Here is a 15,992-nt window from a genome sequence, read left to right on the forward strand (position 1 = left end):
AGGTTCTGTTTGCTCCCCACTAATGATGTAATTAAAGGTTGGGGGTGTTTCGCTGAAAACCAACACCCCATCCTAAAAATAGCTTTCCCAAGATTTTTAAGCAGGGTGAAAAATTCTAAATTGTAAGCCCCAATTTTTAAACAGAATTGTCAGTTTTTCTCTGCCCCTTCTCCCATTTCTCTCTTTTCTGACCTGCATCAGAAGTTGAAGTGCAAACGTCCCTCAACAGTTGGCATTGAGCAGAGTTTAGCATGCAAGCAGGTGCCAGGCTCCATACCCAGTGTGTGCTGGTCTCAGCCAGGGTGCTATTACAGTCCTCACTGCTGCTGGGCTAGAATGGGTATGCCCAACCCACAAGCGAACTTTCAATGAAATGGACAACACTGCAGCGCGAGGCCCTGGCCAGTGGAGGGCCCCATACAGAGGTGACTGTTGTGGTCAAACACCATTCAGAACTTTGGTAGCTCAAAATTTGCTGATAGGCTCCGCAGCAGGCAAAAAAGAACAGCATTGGGCTCCGATTGGTGGACTCTCCTTTAGAGCAGATAAACAGTTTGCCAGATTGAGGTGGTGGAGACTTGAAAGCAGTTCAGACATGGCTCTCCTGAATTGGTGCGCAGTTTTTGAACTTTCATCGAGTAAAGGTGCAAAACAGTAGCCTGGTTTCTGGCATTCAGTCTGGCGGGCAGCCTGAGGCAAAGGTGAGGTCACCGACCTAATATCAGTGTGCAAGCCTGCAAAATATTTAGTGAGGCAAGGAGGTGGCGACGGCCAATAGCTGTTGAGGGGACCAGCTTGTGACCTCCAGGCCAGGGCAGAGGCGGGTGGGCAGGCAACCGACCAAATCATTTTTGATTTGCTGTCCATCATGACCAGGCAAGATGAACAGCAGAGTCAGCCAGTCAGGAGCACACGCGGTTGGCGAGTTTCAAGATCCAGTCACCCGAATGAGAGGTGAGCAGAGCAGCAGTCAGGAGGTGTAAAGAAGGCCAGGCAAGTGCCAGCGTCGTTTCTCAGGGAATCTGGGAGCAGCGGGAGTGGGGTTACCTGACCAGAGACCAGCCAGGCAGCAGGGCTGAGAGTGCGAGGGCTGCCCAGTGACCGGGTGGTGAGGGAGAAAGAGAGGAGAGACCAGGCAAGGCTAGAAGCAGCAACAGCTAGCCAGGAGCACTGTTGAGCAGGGATTTAAAAAAAAATGTTTTTTATTGAGTTTTCATATTTTATATCCAACAAATTATTAGAAAAAAACACGCAAAAACTAACATGTATATTTACAGGCAAGCATCTTCATAATAACAACTGTGGCCACCCTTTTTAACCGGCATACATATTTTACAATCCCCAATATGGCCGAGGCACATGTTTATAGGTATTTATTTACAATTTGGTTTTGGGCCTTAGCTTGCCATCAGACTGTCGCTTACGGCTTTGTCCTTCTATCACAACAGAGACAAACAGTAACCCATCCCCGCCCAGTGGTAGAATTGTAGGTTTGGGTCCTGGATCCCCACTTCTGACCTTGTGATGGAAGGAAGGTTATTGATGAAGCAGCTGAAGGTGGTTGGGCCTAGGATACTATCTTGAGGAACTCCTGCAGTGATTGATGTGACGAACCTTCAGCAACCACTTTGCCTTCTGCATTCTTCATTGAACCACTGGCTTTGTGGTAATGGTAAAATGAGTGATAGAACATAGGAAAATACAGCACAGAACAGGCCCTTCGGCCCACGGTGTTGTGCCGAACCTTTGTCCTAGATTAATCATAGATTATCATAGAATTTACAGTGCAGGAGGCCACTCGGCCCATCGAGTCTGCACCGGCTCTTGGAAAGAGCACCCTACCCGAGGTCAACACCTCTACCCTATCCCCATAACCCAGTAACCCCACCCAACACGAAGAGGGAAGAGGCATACTATGCTGGACCACGCGGTCAGAATGTGGTTGAATACTGCTGATGATGGTCCACAGTGCCTCATGCTTGCCCAGTTGTGGCCTGCTAAATCTGTTTACAATCTATTGTGGTAGTGCCACACAACATAATGGAAGGTATCCTCAATGTGAAGACAGGATTTCATCTCCATAAGTACTGTGCAGTTGTCACTCCTACCAACACTGTCATGGACAGATGCATCTGCAGCAGGTAGGTTGGTGAAGTTTTTTTTTTCCCCCCCTCTTGTTGGCTTCCTCACCACCTGCTGCAGACCCAGTCTAATAGCTATGACATTTAGAATGCATCAGCTCAGTCGTGGTACTACAAAGCCACTCTTGGTGATGCACATTAAATCCCCCATCCAGAGTGCATTCTATGCCCTGGTCACTCTCCGTATTCTTTCCAAGTGGTGTTCAGCATGGAGGAGTACTGTTCATCAGTTGATTTTTGGGGGGGGTGCAAGGGGTGTCATATGCTAGTCGGCAGGAGTTTCATTGCCCATTTTTGACCTGGTGTCATGAGACAACTCCTTCCTCATGGTACACTACTGTGCTGCTGCCACCTCTGCTGGGTCTGTCTTGCCGATGGGAAAGGGCAAACCCAAAAATGGTAATGGGGGGGGAGTCTGGGACCTTGTCTATGATTCCGCAAGAATGACTGTCAGCCTGCTGCTTGACTAGTCTGTGAGACAGCTCTCCCAATTTTGGTACAAGTCCCCAGATGTTAGTAAGGGGAATTTGCAGGGTCGACTGGACTGGGTCTGCCATTGTGGTCCACTTGGTTTCATTGCTTTGAGACTTTAAGTTGTACGAGTTTGAAAAAAAAAAATAATATTTTTACAGGGGCTCCACTGTCTACGCCATTATTTATTGCCCACCCCTAGTTGCCCTTCGGAAGGTGGTGGTGAACTACCGCCTTGAACCGCTGCAGTTCCTGAGGTGTAGGTACACCCATAGTGCTTTTAGGGAGGGGGTTCCAGGATTTTGACCCAGCGACAGTGAAGGAACGGCAACCTATTTCCCAAGTTGGAGTGATAAGTGACTTGGAGAGGAACCTCCAGGTGGTGGGGTTCCAAGTATCTGCTGCTCTTGTCCTTCTAGATGGTCGTGGATTTAGAAGGTGCTGCCGAATACCTTGACAAGTTACTGCAGTACATCTTGTAGTTGGTACACGACAGCCGCTGTTCGACGGTGGTGAAGGATTGAATGTGTGTGGAAGCGATAGCAATCAAGCGGCTGCTTTGTCCTGGATGGTGTTGAGCTTGTGTTGGAGTTACACTCACCTAGGCAAGTGGTGAGTATTCCAATATACTCCTGATTGAGCCTTGTAGATGGTTTGGGTGTGAATTACTGATCAATGATAACCCATAGGATATTGATTGTGTGGGATTCGGCGATGGTAAGTGTCATGGGGCAATGGTTAGATCCTCTTTTGTAGGTGATGGTTATTAGCTGGTACTTGTGTGGCGGAAATGAAATTGCCACTTGTCAGTTCTCGCCTGTGTATTTTCCAAGTCTTGTTGCATTTGGACTTGGCCTGCTTCATTTTCTGAGGAGTCTCAGTGGTTCTGAACATTGTGTAATCAACTGCAAACATCCCCACTTCTGACCTTCTGGAAGGGAGGCCATTGATAAAGCAGCTGAAGATGTTTGGGCTGAGGACATACCCTGAGAAACTCCTAGAGTGATGTCCTGGAGCTGAAATGACTGACCTCCAATGACCAAAGCCATCTTCCTTTGTGCCATGTATGACTCAACCAGCAGAGTTACCCACCTGATTCCAATTGACTTTGCTATGGCTCCTTGATGTTGTACTTGATCAAATGCTGCCTTGATGTCAAGGGCAGTCACTCTCTCCTCACCTCTGGCATTCAGCTCTTTTGTCCATTGAACCAAGGGTGAGAAGAGGTCAGGAGCAGAATGATTCTGGCAGAACCCAAACTGAGCACCCATGAGCGGGCTATTGCTGAGTAAATGCCACCTTATAGCATTATTGACTTATTCCATGACTTTGCTGATGATGGAGTGTAGACTGATGGGGCATTAATTGGTTGGACTGGATTTGTCCTGTTTCTCGTGTACAGGACACCTGGGAAATTTTCCACGTTTCCGGTTAGAAGGCAGTGTTGTGGCTGTACTGGAACAGTTTGGCTAGGGGTGTGGCAAGTTCTGGAGTACAAGACCTCCGTACTATTGCCGGAATATTGTCAGAACCAATAGCCTTTGCAGTGTCCAATGCCTTCAGCCGTTTTTTGATATCATGTGGAGTGAATCGTATTGGCTGAAGACTGGCGTCTGTGATGTTGCGGACCTCTGGAAGAGACTGAGATGGATCATCCACTCGGCACTTCTGGCTGAAGATCGTTGCAAATGCTTCAGCCATCTTTTGTACCGATGTGCTAAGCTCCTCCATCATTGAGGGTGGGGATATTTGGGGAGCCTCCTCCTCCAGTGAGTTGTTTAATTGTCCACCATGTTAGCACAGTGGTTAGCACTGCAGATTCACAACTCCAGGGCCCCAGGTTAGATTCCCGGCTGGGTCACTGTCTGTGCGGAGTCTGCATGCTCTCCCCATGTCTGCGTGGGTTTCCTCCGGGTGCTCCAGTTTCCTCCCACAAGTTCCGAAAGACGTGCTGTTAAGTAATTTGGACATTCTAATTTCTCTGTACATGAACAGGTGCTGGAATGTGGCGACTATGGGTTTTTGACAGTAACTTCATTGCAATGTAAGTCGTCTTGTGACAATATTCACGGTTGGATGTGGCAGGACTTCCGTGCTCCGATCCGATGCATTCTTTGTGGAATAACTTACCTCTGTCTATTACTTGCTGCTTATGCTGTTTGGCACAAATGTAGCTGTAGCTTCACAGATCTCCTGTGTTCTTTATTGAACCAGGGTTGATCCCCTGGATTGATGGTAATGGTAGAGTGGGGAAATGTCCTGCTATGAGGTTGCAGATTGTGGTTCCGTACAATTCTGCTGCAGAGCTGGGCTGAGAGGTGGCAAATGGAGTTTAATGTGGAGAAGTGTGAGGTGATTCACTTTGAAAAGAATAACAGAAATGCGGAATATTTGGCTAATGGTAAAATTCTTGGTAGTGTGGATGAGCAGAGGGATCTCGGTGTCCATGTACATAGATCCCTGAAAGTTGCCACCCAGGTTGATAGGGTTGTGAAGAAGGCCTATGGTGTGTTGGCCTTTATTGGTAGAGGGATTGAGTTCCGGAGCCATGAGGTCATGTTGCAGTTATACAAAACTCTAGTACGGCCGCATTTGGAGTATTGCGTACAGTTCTGGTCGCCTCATTATAGGAAGGACGTGGAAGCTTTGGAACGGGTGCAGAGGAGATTTACCAGGATGTTGCCTGGTATGGAGGGAAAATCTTATGAGGAAAGGCTGATGGACTTGAGGTTGTTTTCGTTAGAGAGAAGAAGGTTAAGAGGTGACTTAATAGAGGCATACAAAATGATCAGAGGGTTAGATAGGGTGGACAGCGAGAGCCTTCTCCCGCGGATGGAGGTGGCTAGCACGAGGGGACATAGCCTTAAATTGAGGGGTAATAGATATAGGACAGAGGTCAGAGGTGGGTTTTTTACGCAAAGAGTGGTGAGGCCGTGGAATGCCCTACCTGCAACAGTAGTGAACACGCCAACATTGAGGGCATTTATAATTTTATTGGATAAGCATATGGATGATAAGGGCATAGTGTAGGTTAGATGGCCTTTAGATTTTTTCCATGTCGGTGCAACATCGAGGGCCGAAGGGCCTGTACTGCGCTGTATCGTTCTATGTTCTATGCTGATGGCCCACAGAGCCTCATTGATGCTCCGTCTTAGTTGCAAGATGAGTATGAAGCCTAGCCCATTTAGCACAGTGGTAGTGCCACACAACACGATGGATGGTATCCCCAATATGAAGATGGCACTTTGTCTCCACAAGGACTGTGCTGTGGTCACTTGTACCGATAGCTATCCTGGACAGATGCATCTGCAGCAGGCAGGTTGGTGAGTGTTCTAGCCTCCATGGAGGTCACAGGGTGTGGACCATTCGGTTCCGCACGACCTCCACAGAATACAAACTTCCCCGGTAATGGGGAGGGGCTTCCCCTTTAATAAAGAACTCTCACAGTACAAAAACAGTGACCTGGGACCCTTTGGCAAGAGCAGTATTTGTGTATAGTCAATAAGAGTATAATTTGCATCATACTTCCCATTTCATGCAGTCTCTCGGCATGGATATGACAGTGAGGATGAGGTTATTTTTTTTTCTCTTGGTTCCCTCACCACCTGCTGCAGTCCTAGTCTGGCTCGGTCCGAGGTGGTACTACCGAGCCAGTCTTGGTGATGGACATTGAAGTGCCCCATCCAGAGTATATTCTGCGCCCTTGCCACCCTCAGTGGTTCCTTCAAGTGGCGTTCAACTTGGAATACTGATTCATCAGCTGATGGTGGACAATGCATGGTAATCACAAGAGATTTCCTTGTCCATGTTTAATCAGGGGGCCCCAAGTTGATAATTGACTCCCAGGGCAACTCCCTCCTGACTGTATACCACTATGCCACCACCTCTGCTGAGTCTGTCCTTTTGGTGAGTCAGGACATACCCAGAAATGACGATAGTGGAGTCTGTAAGGTATGAATCTGAGTATGACTGTCAGGCTGCTGCTTGACAGTCTGTGAGTGCTCTCCCAACTTTGGCACAAACTCTTAGGTGTTGGTTAGGAGCACTTTGCAGGGTCGGCAGGCGTTTCTGGTGCCTAGGTTGAAACCGTCCAGTTTCTTTCCTTTTTACACTTTGTAGCGGTTTTGATACAACTGAGTGGTTTGCTAGACCATTTTCTGAGAGCATTTGAGAGTCAACCACATTGTTGTGGTCTGGAGTCACATGAACCCGGGTCCCCACATCAGTCCCCTGGCTCTCTGGATTACTAGTCCAGCGACAATGCCCTACATCGCCGCCTCTCCAGCTCTTTCAGAGGGTCAACGTTGTTGTGGGTCTGACTTTGCATGTACCAGACCTGGTAAGGATGGCAGATTTCCTATCCTAAAGAGCATTAGTGAACCAAATGGATTTTACTGCAACAATGGTTTCATTTATTGAATTCACATTCCACCATCTGCCATGAACCCATACCATTACCCTGTGTTTTGGGATTATTAATCTAGCGACAATATCACCACCTTCCCATCACTAATTGCCCACTACAATTCACAACTGCATATGGCAGGACTGCAGAACTTGGATCTGATGCTTTGGTTGTGGAATTGCTTCACTCTGTCTATTTCATACTGTTTCTGTTGTTTTGTTATGCAAGTATGCTGTAGCTTCACCAGGTTGACAATTCATTTTTTAGGTATGCTTGACGCTGCTCCTAAATCTCCCATTTAATATTTATGCCCTCTCAATCATTTCTGGCTGCTGTCCAATGACTGGGCAGTGTAACATGTAGGTGCGCCTGTCTGAATGTGATATTACACCCTTGTTTCCTGTGTTTGCAGCTTTTTGATGTTTTATGACCATGTAGAGCTGTCATTCAGTGATGTGGACAACATGTTGGAGGCTTTCAAAGGCTCAACAAGGGGAACGGTTTACCTGATGCCATACCAAGTAAGTAATATTGTTCAGTATTTCTCAGATGTTGAACTCTCATTGATTCGTCTAGTTAATAAACACACTGACTTTTATTTTCATATATCATCAGATGTCACCATCGACCAGGTGTACAACTTGGAAGAGAAAAATACCTTTTATTTAATATACCAGGGTTCAGATCCAGCTTAGATTAATGGCATGACAGTCTCCTCTTATATTGGAACTGACTCCTTAACTACATGATATACTATACTCGAGGGACTATACTTTGTTGGCAGCATGGTAGCATTGTGGATAGCACAAATGCTTCACAGCTCTAGGGTCCCAGGTTCGATTCCGGCTTGGGTCACTGTCTGTGCGGAGTCTGCACATCCTCCTCGTGTGTGTGTGTGGGTTTCCTCCGGGTGCTCCGGTTTCCTCCCACAGTCCAAAGATGTGCAGGGTAGGTGAATTGGCCATGATAAATTGCCCATAAGTGTCCAAAATTGCCCTTAGTGTTGGGTGGGGTTACTGGGTTGTGGGGATAGGGTAGAGGTGTTGACCTTGGGTAGGGTGCTCTTTCCTAGAGCTGGTGCAGACTTGATGGGCCCAATGGCCTCCTTCTGCACTGTAAATTCTATGAAAAAAAAATTCTATGAAACTATGACACCCCTGTAGCCACCAGAAGTATACAGCAGTATTATGCAATACCAGACCTGTGCCCAAGAATACTGTTCCCTCTAAACTCCGCAGCAATCCTCTATTCCCCACGTAAGTTAGCCCCTTAAAGTTACCACATATGGACGGCCAAACAAAAAGAAAACAATGGTGCTGTGTTCTTAAATGCCACCCATGCACAACCAAAAAGGGTGTGCTGCCCAACAGAACTGTACCCCGTTTATATACAGCGTCAGGCCTGGATTGACCAATATTATACACAATGTTAGATTGTGCCCACCAGTTTGTACCCTGTTTTGGAGTGACCTCAGTTATGACAAAACATACGGTGTAACAATAGCCTTGCCCCCAGTCTGTACAGGTATACCTGGATACATTTGTTTGTGCTTGTTATATTCAATGCCACCTTGCTGCCCTGTTTCTGTACTTTGCAGGTCGTATTTGTGGCAAAAAATAGCAAGGAGGCACTGAAATCCTTCACAATGCCATTTTACCTGATGAAGGGTTGTGAGATCAAGCAGCCAGTGCTTGGGGCAAATTACATCAAAGGAACCATCAATGCTGAACCAATAGGTATGTGGGTATAAAGAGAATGTGCCAGTGGTCCTCTTGTGCATATTATGAGAAACTACAATTCTTTGACTCTTTTATTTGTATCATGTACGGTAGCATTGTGGATAGCACAATTGCTTCACAGCTCCAGGGTCCCAGGTTCGATTCTGGCTTGGGTCACTGTCTGTGCAGAGTCTGCACATCCTCCCCGTGTGTGCGTGGGTTTCCTCCGGGTGCTCCGGTTTCCTCCCACAGTCCAAAAGTTGTGCAGGTTAGGTGGATTGGCCATGATAAATTGCCCTTCGTGTCCAAAATTGCCCTTAGTGTTGGGTGGGGTTGCTGGGTTGTGGGGATATGGTGGAGGTGTTGACCTTGGGTAGGGTGCTCTTTCCAAGAGCCGGTGCAGACTCGAGGGCCCAATGGCGGCTTCCTGCACTGTAAATTCTATGATAATCTATGTGGAGGCAGGAGTGGAGATCCGATGCTGGGTTAATGTGCTGCACTATCACTAGATCCAGCAGTGGGTTAGCACAGGACCATCTCACTGTTAGAACACTGATTTCAAATGTACTGACTCTCACTGGATCCTGCACTGGCTTAGCAAGCTGACCTTTCACTGGATTTCCTCTTGGGTTAACACAAAATAAGTTTACCACCGCCAATGGTAGACCAACTGGCTGACCACATAACTGCAATAGAGAGGTCAGCAGAGGTGGTGAAGACTGAGAGCTGGATATCATTAATATACATGTGAAACTTGACTGCCTGTCTTTAGATGATGTTACCAAGGGCTACTGTGTGTAGATGAGGAGGAGGATAGATTCAGGGGAACCTTGGAGGTAATTGAGTGGGATGAGAAGCTATAGCAGGAGATTCTCTGCTATGACTGACGGATAATAAGAATAGAACAAGTTTCGGGAAGTTCCACTTACCTAGACAAGGGAGAAGAAATGTTGAAGAAATTGATGTGATCAACTGCGGTGAAGACTGCAGAGAGAACATAGAACATAGAACATAGAACATAGAACATAGAACATAGAACATAGAACATAGAACATAGAACATAGAACATAGAACATAGAACATAGAACATAGAACATAGAACATAGAACAGTACAGCACAGAACAGGCCCTTCGGCCCTCAATGTTGTGCCGAGCCATGATCACCCCAACCACAGAGGTTGAGGAAGGACAAGGAGGGGTAGTTAAAACATAGTCACAGTTGAATAACATTACTGGTGATCCTGGTCAGGACTGTATTGGTGCTGTGACAGGGGAATTAACACGACTGGAAAGATTTAAACTTGAAGTTGCAGAAGTGATGGGCAGGGATTTAGAAGGTGACAGCATATTCAACAACAGTTGAAGGTGGACATGTGCTGTGTGGTGGTGGTTTTGAAAAGCATTTGGGGCATTCGAAAAGGATACAAGTTCTGATGTCACTTGGCATTGGGACTTGGAAAGGAAGTTGTGTGGTCAGCAGTTTAATAGGATAGGGATCTAGCAGATACACTTTCTGCTCCCTGGGCAAGATGAGCTTGTAAGCTCCGAGACAAGGTAAGGGGAGATAAAATCATAGAATAATACAGCACAAAAAGAGGCCTATTCCTTCATTGAGTCTCTTTCGTCGAACAATCCATTTAGTCCCATTCATCCGCTCTTTCCTCACATCCCTAAACATATTTTTCCTTCAAGCTTGCACCGAGAATGCTAATCGTCTGAACTAAAATCCCCTACCCTTTTGGGGACCAAATCCCTCTATTCCCATCCTATTTATGTATTTGTCAAGACGCCGCTTAAACGCCACAATCGTCCCTGCTTCCACTACCTCCATTGGCAGTGAGTTCCAGGCTCCCACCACCCTCTGTGTATTTTAAAAAAACAAAAAACAACAACAAACAAACAAACTTGCCTCATACATCTCCTTTTAAACCTTGCCCCTTGCACCTCAAACTTATACCCACTTAGTAATTGACTCTTCCACACTGGGGGAAAAAGCTCCTGACTGTCCACTCTGTCCATGCCCCGACAACAGTAGGGGGGGTGGATCCTGGGAGATTTGGGAGACCGAGGATGAAAAGAATTTTCATTCTACTCCCATGTGCACAAGGTTTACTCCCGAATAGACTTTTTTTGTGTTTGACAAGATGCTGTTGGCAGGGGTGGTTAATATTGAGTATTTGACAATAGTGATGTCGGACCATGCCCCGCATGGGTGGACCTACGAGTGAGCAAAGGGGGGACCCAGCGCCCACAATGGAGGCTGGATGTGTGGCTGTTGGCGGAGGAAGAGGTGTGTGAGTGGGTGAGGAAGGCCATGTGGGGATATGTTGAGAGTAATGACATGGGGGAGGTTTTGGCAGGTACGTTTTGGGAGGCATTGGAAGGCAGTGGTCATGGGGGAGTTTATTTCGATTCAGCCACAGCGGAGTGGGTGGAACTAGAGAGGCTAGTGGAGGAAATCCTGCGGGTGGACAGGAGATATGCGGAGCCCCGGTGGCGGGGCTGCTAAAGAAACGGCAGTGGCTGCAGATGGAGTTTGGGCTATGACCTACGGGTCAGGAGGTGAGGCAGAAGGGTGCGAGGGGTGGTCTATGAGTATGGGGAGAAGGCGAGCAGGATGCTAGAGCACCAGTTGAAGAAGCAGAAGGCAGTGAGGGAGATTGGGAAAGTGAAGGACACGGGTGCAAACATGGTCACCCGGCGGGGTGAACGGGGTGTTTAAAGGACTTCTATATTATGCTATACGAGTCGGGGTGGAGGGGATGAGGCAGTTTCTGGAAACGTTGGGGAGTTCCCGAAGGTGGATGAGGAATTGGTGGAGGGCCTGTGGGCCCCAATTGGGCTGGTAGAAGAAGTGGAGGGACTGGAGGCGATGCAGTCGGATAAGGCCCGGGTCCGGATGGGTATCTGGTGGAATTCTACAAGAAGTTCTCGGGTAGTATCCTGACTGGGAGGTTTGCTAGTGTCACTCAGGAGGATTTAAACTAATGTGGCAGGGGGATGGGAACCAGAGCGTTAGCTTAGAAGGTGTAATAACTGAAGAGGAAATAGATAACAAAAATAAGAGAACAACATCACCCTCAGGCAGAGCAAAAAAGGTCATAAGTGTGAGAAGGGAGGTGGTCAATGCAGGACTGAGGGTACTGCGCGCATTAAGGTACACAGTACCTTAATGCGTGCAGTATACGGAACAAGGTAAAAGACGATGTTGTGAGCATCACAGAGATGTGGCTGCAAGGGGATCAGGGCTGCGATCTGAATATACAAGGGTATGTGTCCTATCGAAAGGACAGGCAGATGGGCAAAGGGGGCGGAGTTGCATCGTTAGTAAAGAATGAAGTTAAATTGATAGTAAGGAGCGAGGATAGAATCTCTGTGGGTAGCGTTGAGGAATCGCAAAGCTAAAAAGTCCCTGATGGGAATTATGTACAGGCCCCCTAGCATTTGTCAGGATGTGGGGCAGAAAATAAATCCGGAGATGGAGAAAGCATGTGAAAAAGGCAATTTTACAATAACCATGGGGGACTTCAATATGCAGGTAGACTGGGAAAATCGGGTTGGTAGTGGATCCCAAGAAAAGACATTGTGGAATGTTTAAGAGATGGTTTGTTGGAGCAGCTTGTAGAGCTCACGAGGGAACAGGTAACAGATGATGTGTAATGAGGCAGACTTTATTCGGGATCTTGAGGTGAAGGAGCCCTTAGGGAGCAGTGACCACAACATGATAGAATTTACCCTGCAGTTTGAGAGGGAGAAGCTGGAGTCGGATATAACGCTATTACAATTAAATAAGGGTAACTACAAAGACATGAGGGAGGAGCTGGGCAGAGTTGATTGGAAAAGGAGCCTAGCAGGGAAGGTAGTGGAAAAGCAATGGCAGGAGTTTTTGGGGTTATTCAGGAGGCACAGCAGAAATTCACCCCAAGGAGGAGGAAACATGCTAAGGGCAGGACAAGGCATCCATGGCTAACGAGGGAAGTCAAGGCAGCATAAAAGCAAAAGAAAAAGCATACAAAGTAGCAAGGATTAGTGGGAAGCCAGAGGAATGGGAATACTTTAAAAGCGAGCAGAGGACAACTAAAAAAGTAATAAGGGGAGAGAAGCTAGCTAGTAATATAAAAGAAGATAGGAAGTGTTTCTTTCAATATATAAAAGGTAAGCGAGAGGCAAAAAATAGACATTGGACCACTGGAAAACGTGGCTGGAGACGTAACAATATGAAACAAAGAAATGTCGGACAAACTGAATAGTTACTTTACATCAGTCTTCACGGTGAAAGACACCAGTGGGAGGCCAGAGCTCCAGGAGAATCAGGGGTCAGAGGTGAGTGCAGTGGCCATCACTAAGGAGAAGATTCTGGGGAAACTAAGGTCTGAAGGGGGATAGGTCACCTGGACTGGATGACTACACCCCAGGGTTCTAAAAGAGATAGCTCAGGATATTGTGGAAGCATTGGTTATGATCTTTTAGGAATCACTGGAGACAGGGAGAGTCCCACAGGACTGGAAAGTGGCTAATGTAACACTCCTATTTAAGAAGGGAGCAAGGCAGAAGACAGGAAATTATAGGCCGGTTAGCCTGACTTCGATCATTGGTAAGATTTTAGAGTCTATTATTAAAGATGAGATTGCGGAGTACTTGGAAGTGCATGGTACAATAGGAATAAGTCAGCACAGCTTTGTCAAAGAGAGGTCATGTGTGACAAATCTGTTAAGAGTTCTTTGAGGAGGTAACAAGGAAGACAGATAAAGGAGAACCAGTCAATGTTATTTATTTAGATTTTTAGAAGGTCTAGGAGATTGCAAGAGCCCATGGCGTTAAGGGTAAGAAAAGGGCATGGATAGAGGATTGGCTGACTGTCAGGATGGCAGCCGGTGACTAGTGATGTGCCTCAGGGGTCTGTGCTGGGACCACACCTTTTCACAATATACATTAATGATCTGCAAGAAGGAACTGAAGGTACTGTTGCTAAGTTTGCAGACGATACAAAGATCTGTAGAGGGACAGGTAGTATTGAGGAAGCAAGGGGGCTGCAGAAGGATTTGGACAGGCTAGTGGGCAATGAAGTGGAAAATGAAATACACTGTAGAAAATTATGAGGTTATGCACTTTAGTAGGAGGAATTTAGGCACAGACTATTTTCTAAATGGGGAAATTCTTAGGAAATCAGAAGCACAAAGGGACTTGGAAGTCCTTGTTCATGATTCTCTTAAGGTTAATGTGCAGGTTCAGTCAGCAGTTAAGGCAAATGTTGGCATTCATGTCAAGAGGGCAAGAATACAAGACCAGGGATGTACTTCTGAAGTTGTATAAGGCTCTGGTCAGACCCCATTTGGAGTATTGTGAGCAGTTTTGGGCCCCGTATCTAAGGAAGGATGTGCTGGCCTTGGAAAGGTTTCAGAGGATGTTCACGAGAATGATCCCTGGAATGAACAGCTTGTTGCATGAGGAACGGTTGAGGACTCTGGGTCTGTACATGTTGGCGTTTAGAAGGATGAGGGGGGATCTTATGAAAACTTACTGGATACTGCAAGGCCTGGATAGAGTGGACATGGAGAGGATGTTTCCACTTGTAGGAAAAACTAGAACCCGAGGACACCATCTCAAACTAAAGGGACGATCCTGTAAAACGGTGATGAGGAGGAAATTCTTCAGCCAGAGCGTGGTGGATCTGTGGAACACTTTGCCGCAGAAGGCTGTGGAGGCCAAATCACTAAGTGTCTTTAAGACAGAGATAGATAGATCGATTCTTCATTAATAGAACATAGAACAGTACAGCACAGAACAGGCCCTTCGGTCCTTGATGTTGTGCCGAGCAATGATCACCCTACTCAAACCCACGTATCCACCCTATACCCGTAACCCGACAACCCCCCCCCCCTACTTTTTAGGACACTACGGGCAATTTAGCATGGCCAATCCACCTAACCCGCACATCTTTGGACTGTGGGAGGAAACCGGAGCACCTGGAGGAAACCCACGCACACACGGGGAGGACGTGCAGACTCCGCACAGACAGTGACCCAGCCGGGAACCGAACCTGGGACCCTGGAGCTGTGAAGCATTTATGCTAACCACCATGCTACCATGCTGCTAATAAGGGTTATGTGGAGAAGGCAAGAGAATGGGGATGAGAAAAATATCAGCCACGATTGTGGTCGAGGCGGAGCAGACTCGATGGGCCGAGTGGCCTAATTCTGCTCCTATGTCTTATGGTATTGGGACCGCTGTTGGTAAGGGCTTTCAATGAGGCAAAGGAGTTGTCGCAGGCGTCGGATCTCCCTCATTCTACAGCAAGATAAAGATCCGGAACAATATGGGTCATATAGACCTATTTCTCTGCTAAATGTAGATACCAAACTATTGGCGAAGATCTTGGCCTCGAGGACTGTGTGCCAGGGATAATAGGGGCGGACCAGACAGGGTTTGTGAAGGGGAGGCATCTGGCAGCACATCAGGAGGTTACTTAATGTGATCATGATGCCTCCAGAGGGACGTGAGGTGGAGGTGGTGGTGGCCATGAACGCAGAGAAGACCTTTGATTGAGTGGAGTGGGAATACCTATGGGAGGTCCTGGGGCAGTTTGGGGACATGGGGACAGAGATTTGTGGACTGGGTCCGGTTGTTGTCTCTGGTACCAATGGCGAGCGTGCAGACGATCCGGGTGAGATCAGATTATTTTGGGCTGCACCGGGGGACGAGGCAGGTGTGCCCACTTTCCCCACTGCTGTTTGCCCTGGCTACAGAGCCGTTGGCAATGGCACTGAGAATGTCTAGGGTCTGGCAGGGGATAGTACGGGGGGAGGGTGAGGGGGTGCAGCACAGGGTCTTGCTTTACGCGGACAATTTACTTTTATACATATTGGACCCACTGGGGGGAATTGGAGGCATTTTGGGGATATTCCAGGAATTTGATTGGTTTTTGGGCTATGAATTGAATTTGGGTAAGAGTGAGGTCTTTGCGATTCAGGTGAGGGGGCAAGACAAGAGATTGGGTGAGATGCTGTTCAAGGTAGTTGGGTGGCGGGGGGGAGCTTTCGGTATTTGGGGCGCGGGAGTGGGATCAGCTGCATAAGCAGAATGTGGGTCGATTTGGTAGAACAGATGAGGGGGGACTTTTGGAGGTGGGATGCGCTCCCATTGTCATTGGCTGGATGGGTACAGACAGTGAAAATTATAGTCCTCCTGAGGTTTTTGTTCGTCTTTCAGAGCCTTCCAATTTTTATCCCCAAGGCGTTCTTTAAAAAAGTAAATGCG

At 47.3% G+C, this 15,992-nt stretch overlaps 1 protein-coding gene across 2 annotated transcripts in view; it reads left to right on the forward strand.

The window, feature by feature from the left end:
- LOC119953431 (WW domain-binding protein 2-like) overlaps window positions 1-15,992 on the forward strand; it is a 180,227-nt gene that overhangs the window by 25,097 nt on the left and 139,138 nt on the right. For both annotated transcript variants that reach the window (XM_038777707.1, XM_038777708.1), the window contains exons 2-3: window positions 7,430-7,538; window positions 8,615-8,753. In XM_038777707.1, the coding sequence (XP_038633635.1) occupies window positions 7,430-7,538; window positions 8,615-8,753 (248 nt within the window). The remainder of the gene's footprint in view (window positions 1-7,429; window positions 7,539-8,614; window positions 8,754-15,992) is intronic.

The sequence above is a fragment of the Scyliorhinus canicula genome, chromosome 18 (assembly GCF_902713615.1).
Source record: "Scyliorhinus canicula chromosome 18, sScyCan1.1, whole genome shotgun sequence".
In the NCBI taxonomy this organism is placed as follows: Eukaryota; Metazoa; Chordata; class Chondrichthyes; order Carcharhiniformes; family Scyliorhinidae; genus Scyliorhinus; species Scyliorhinus canicula.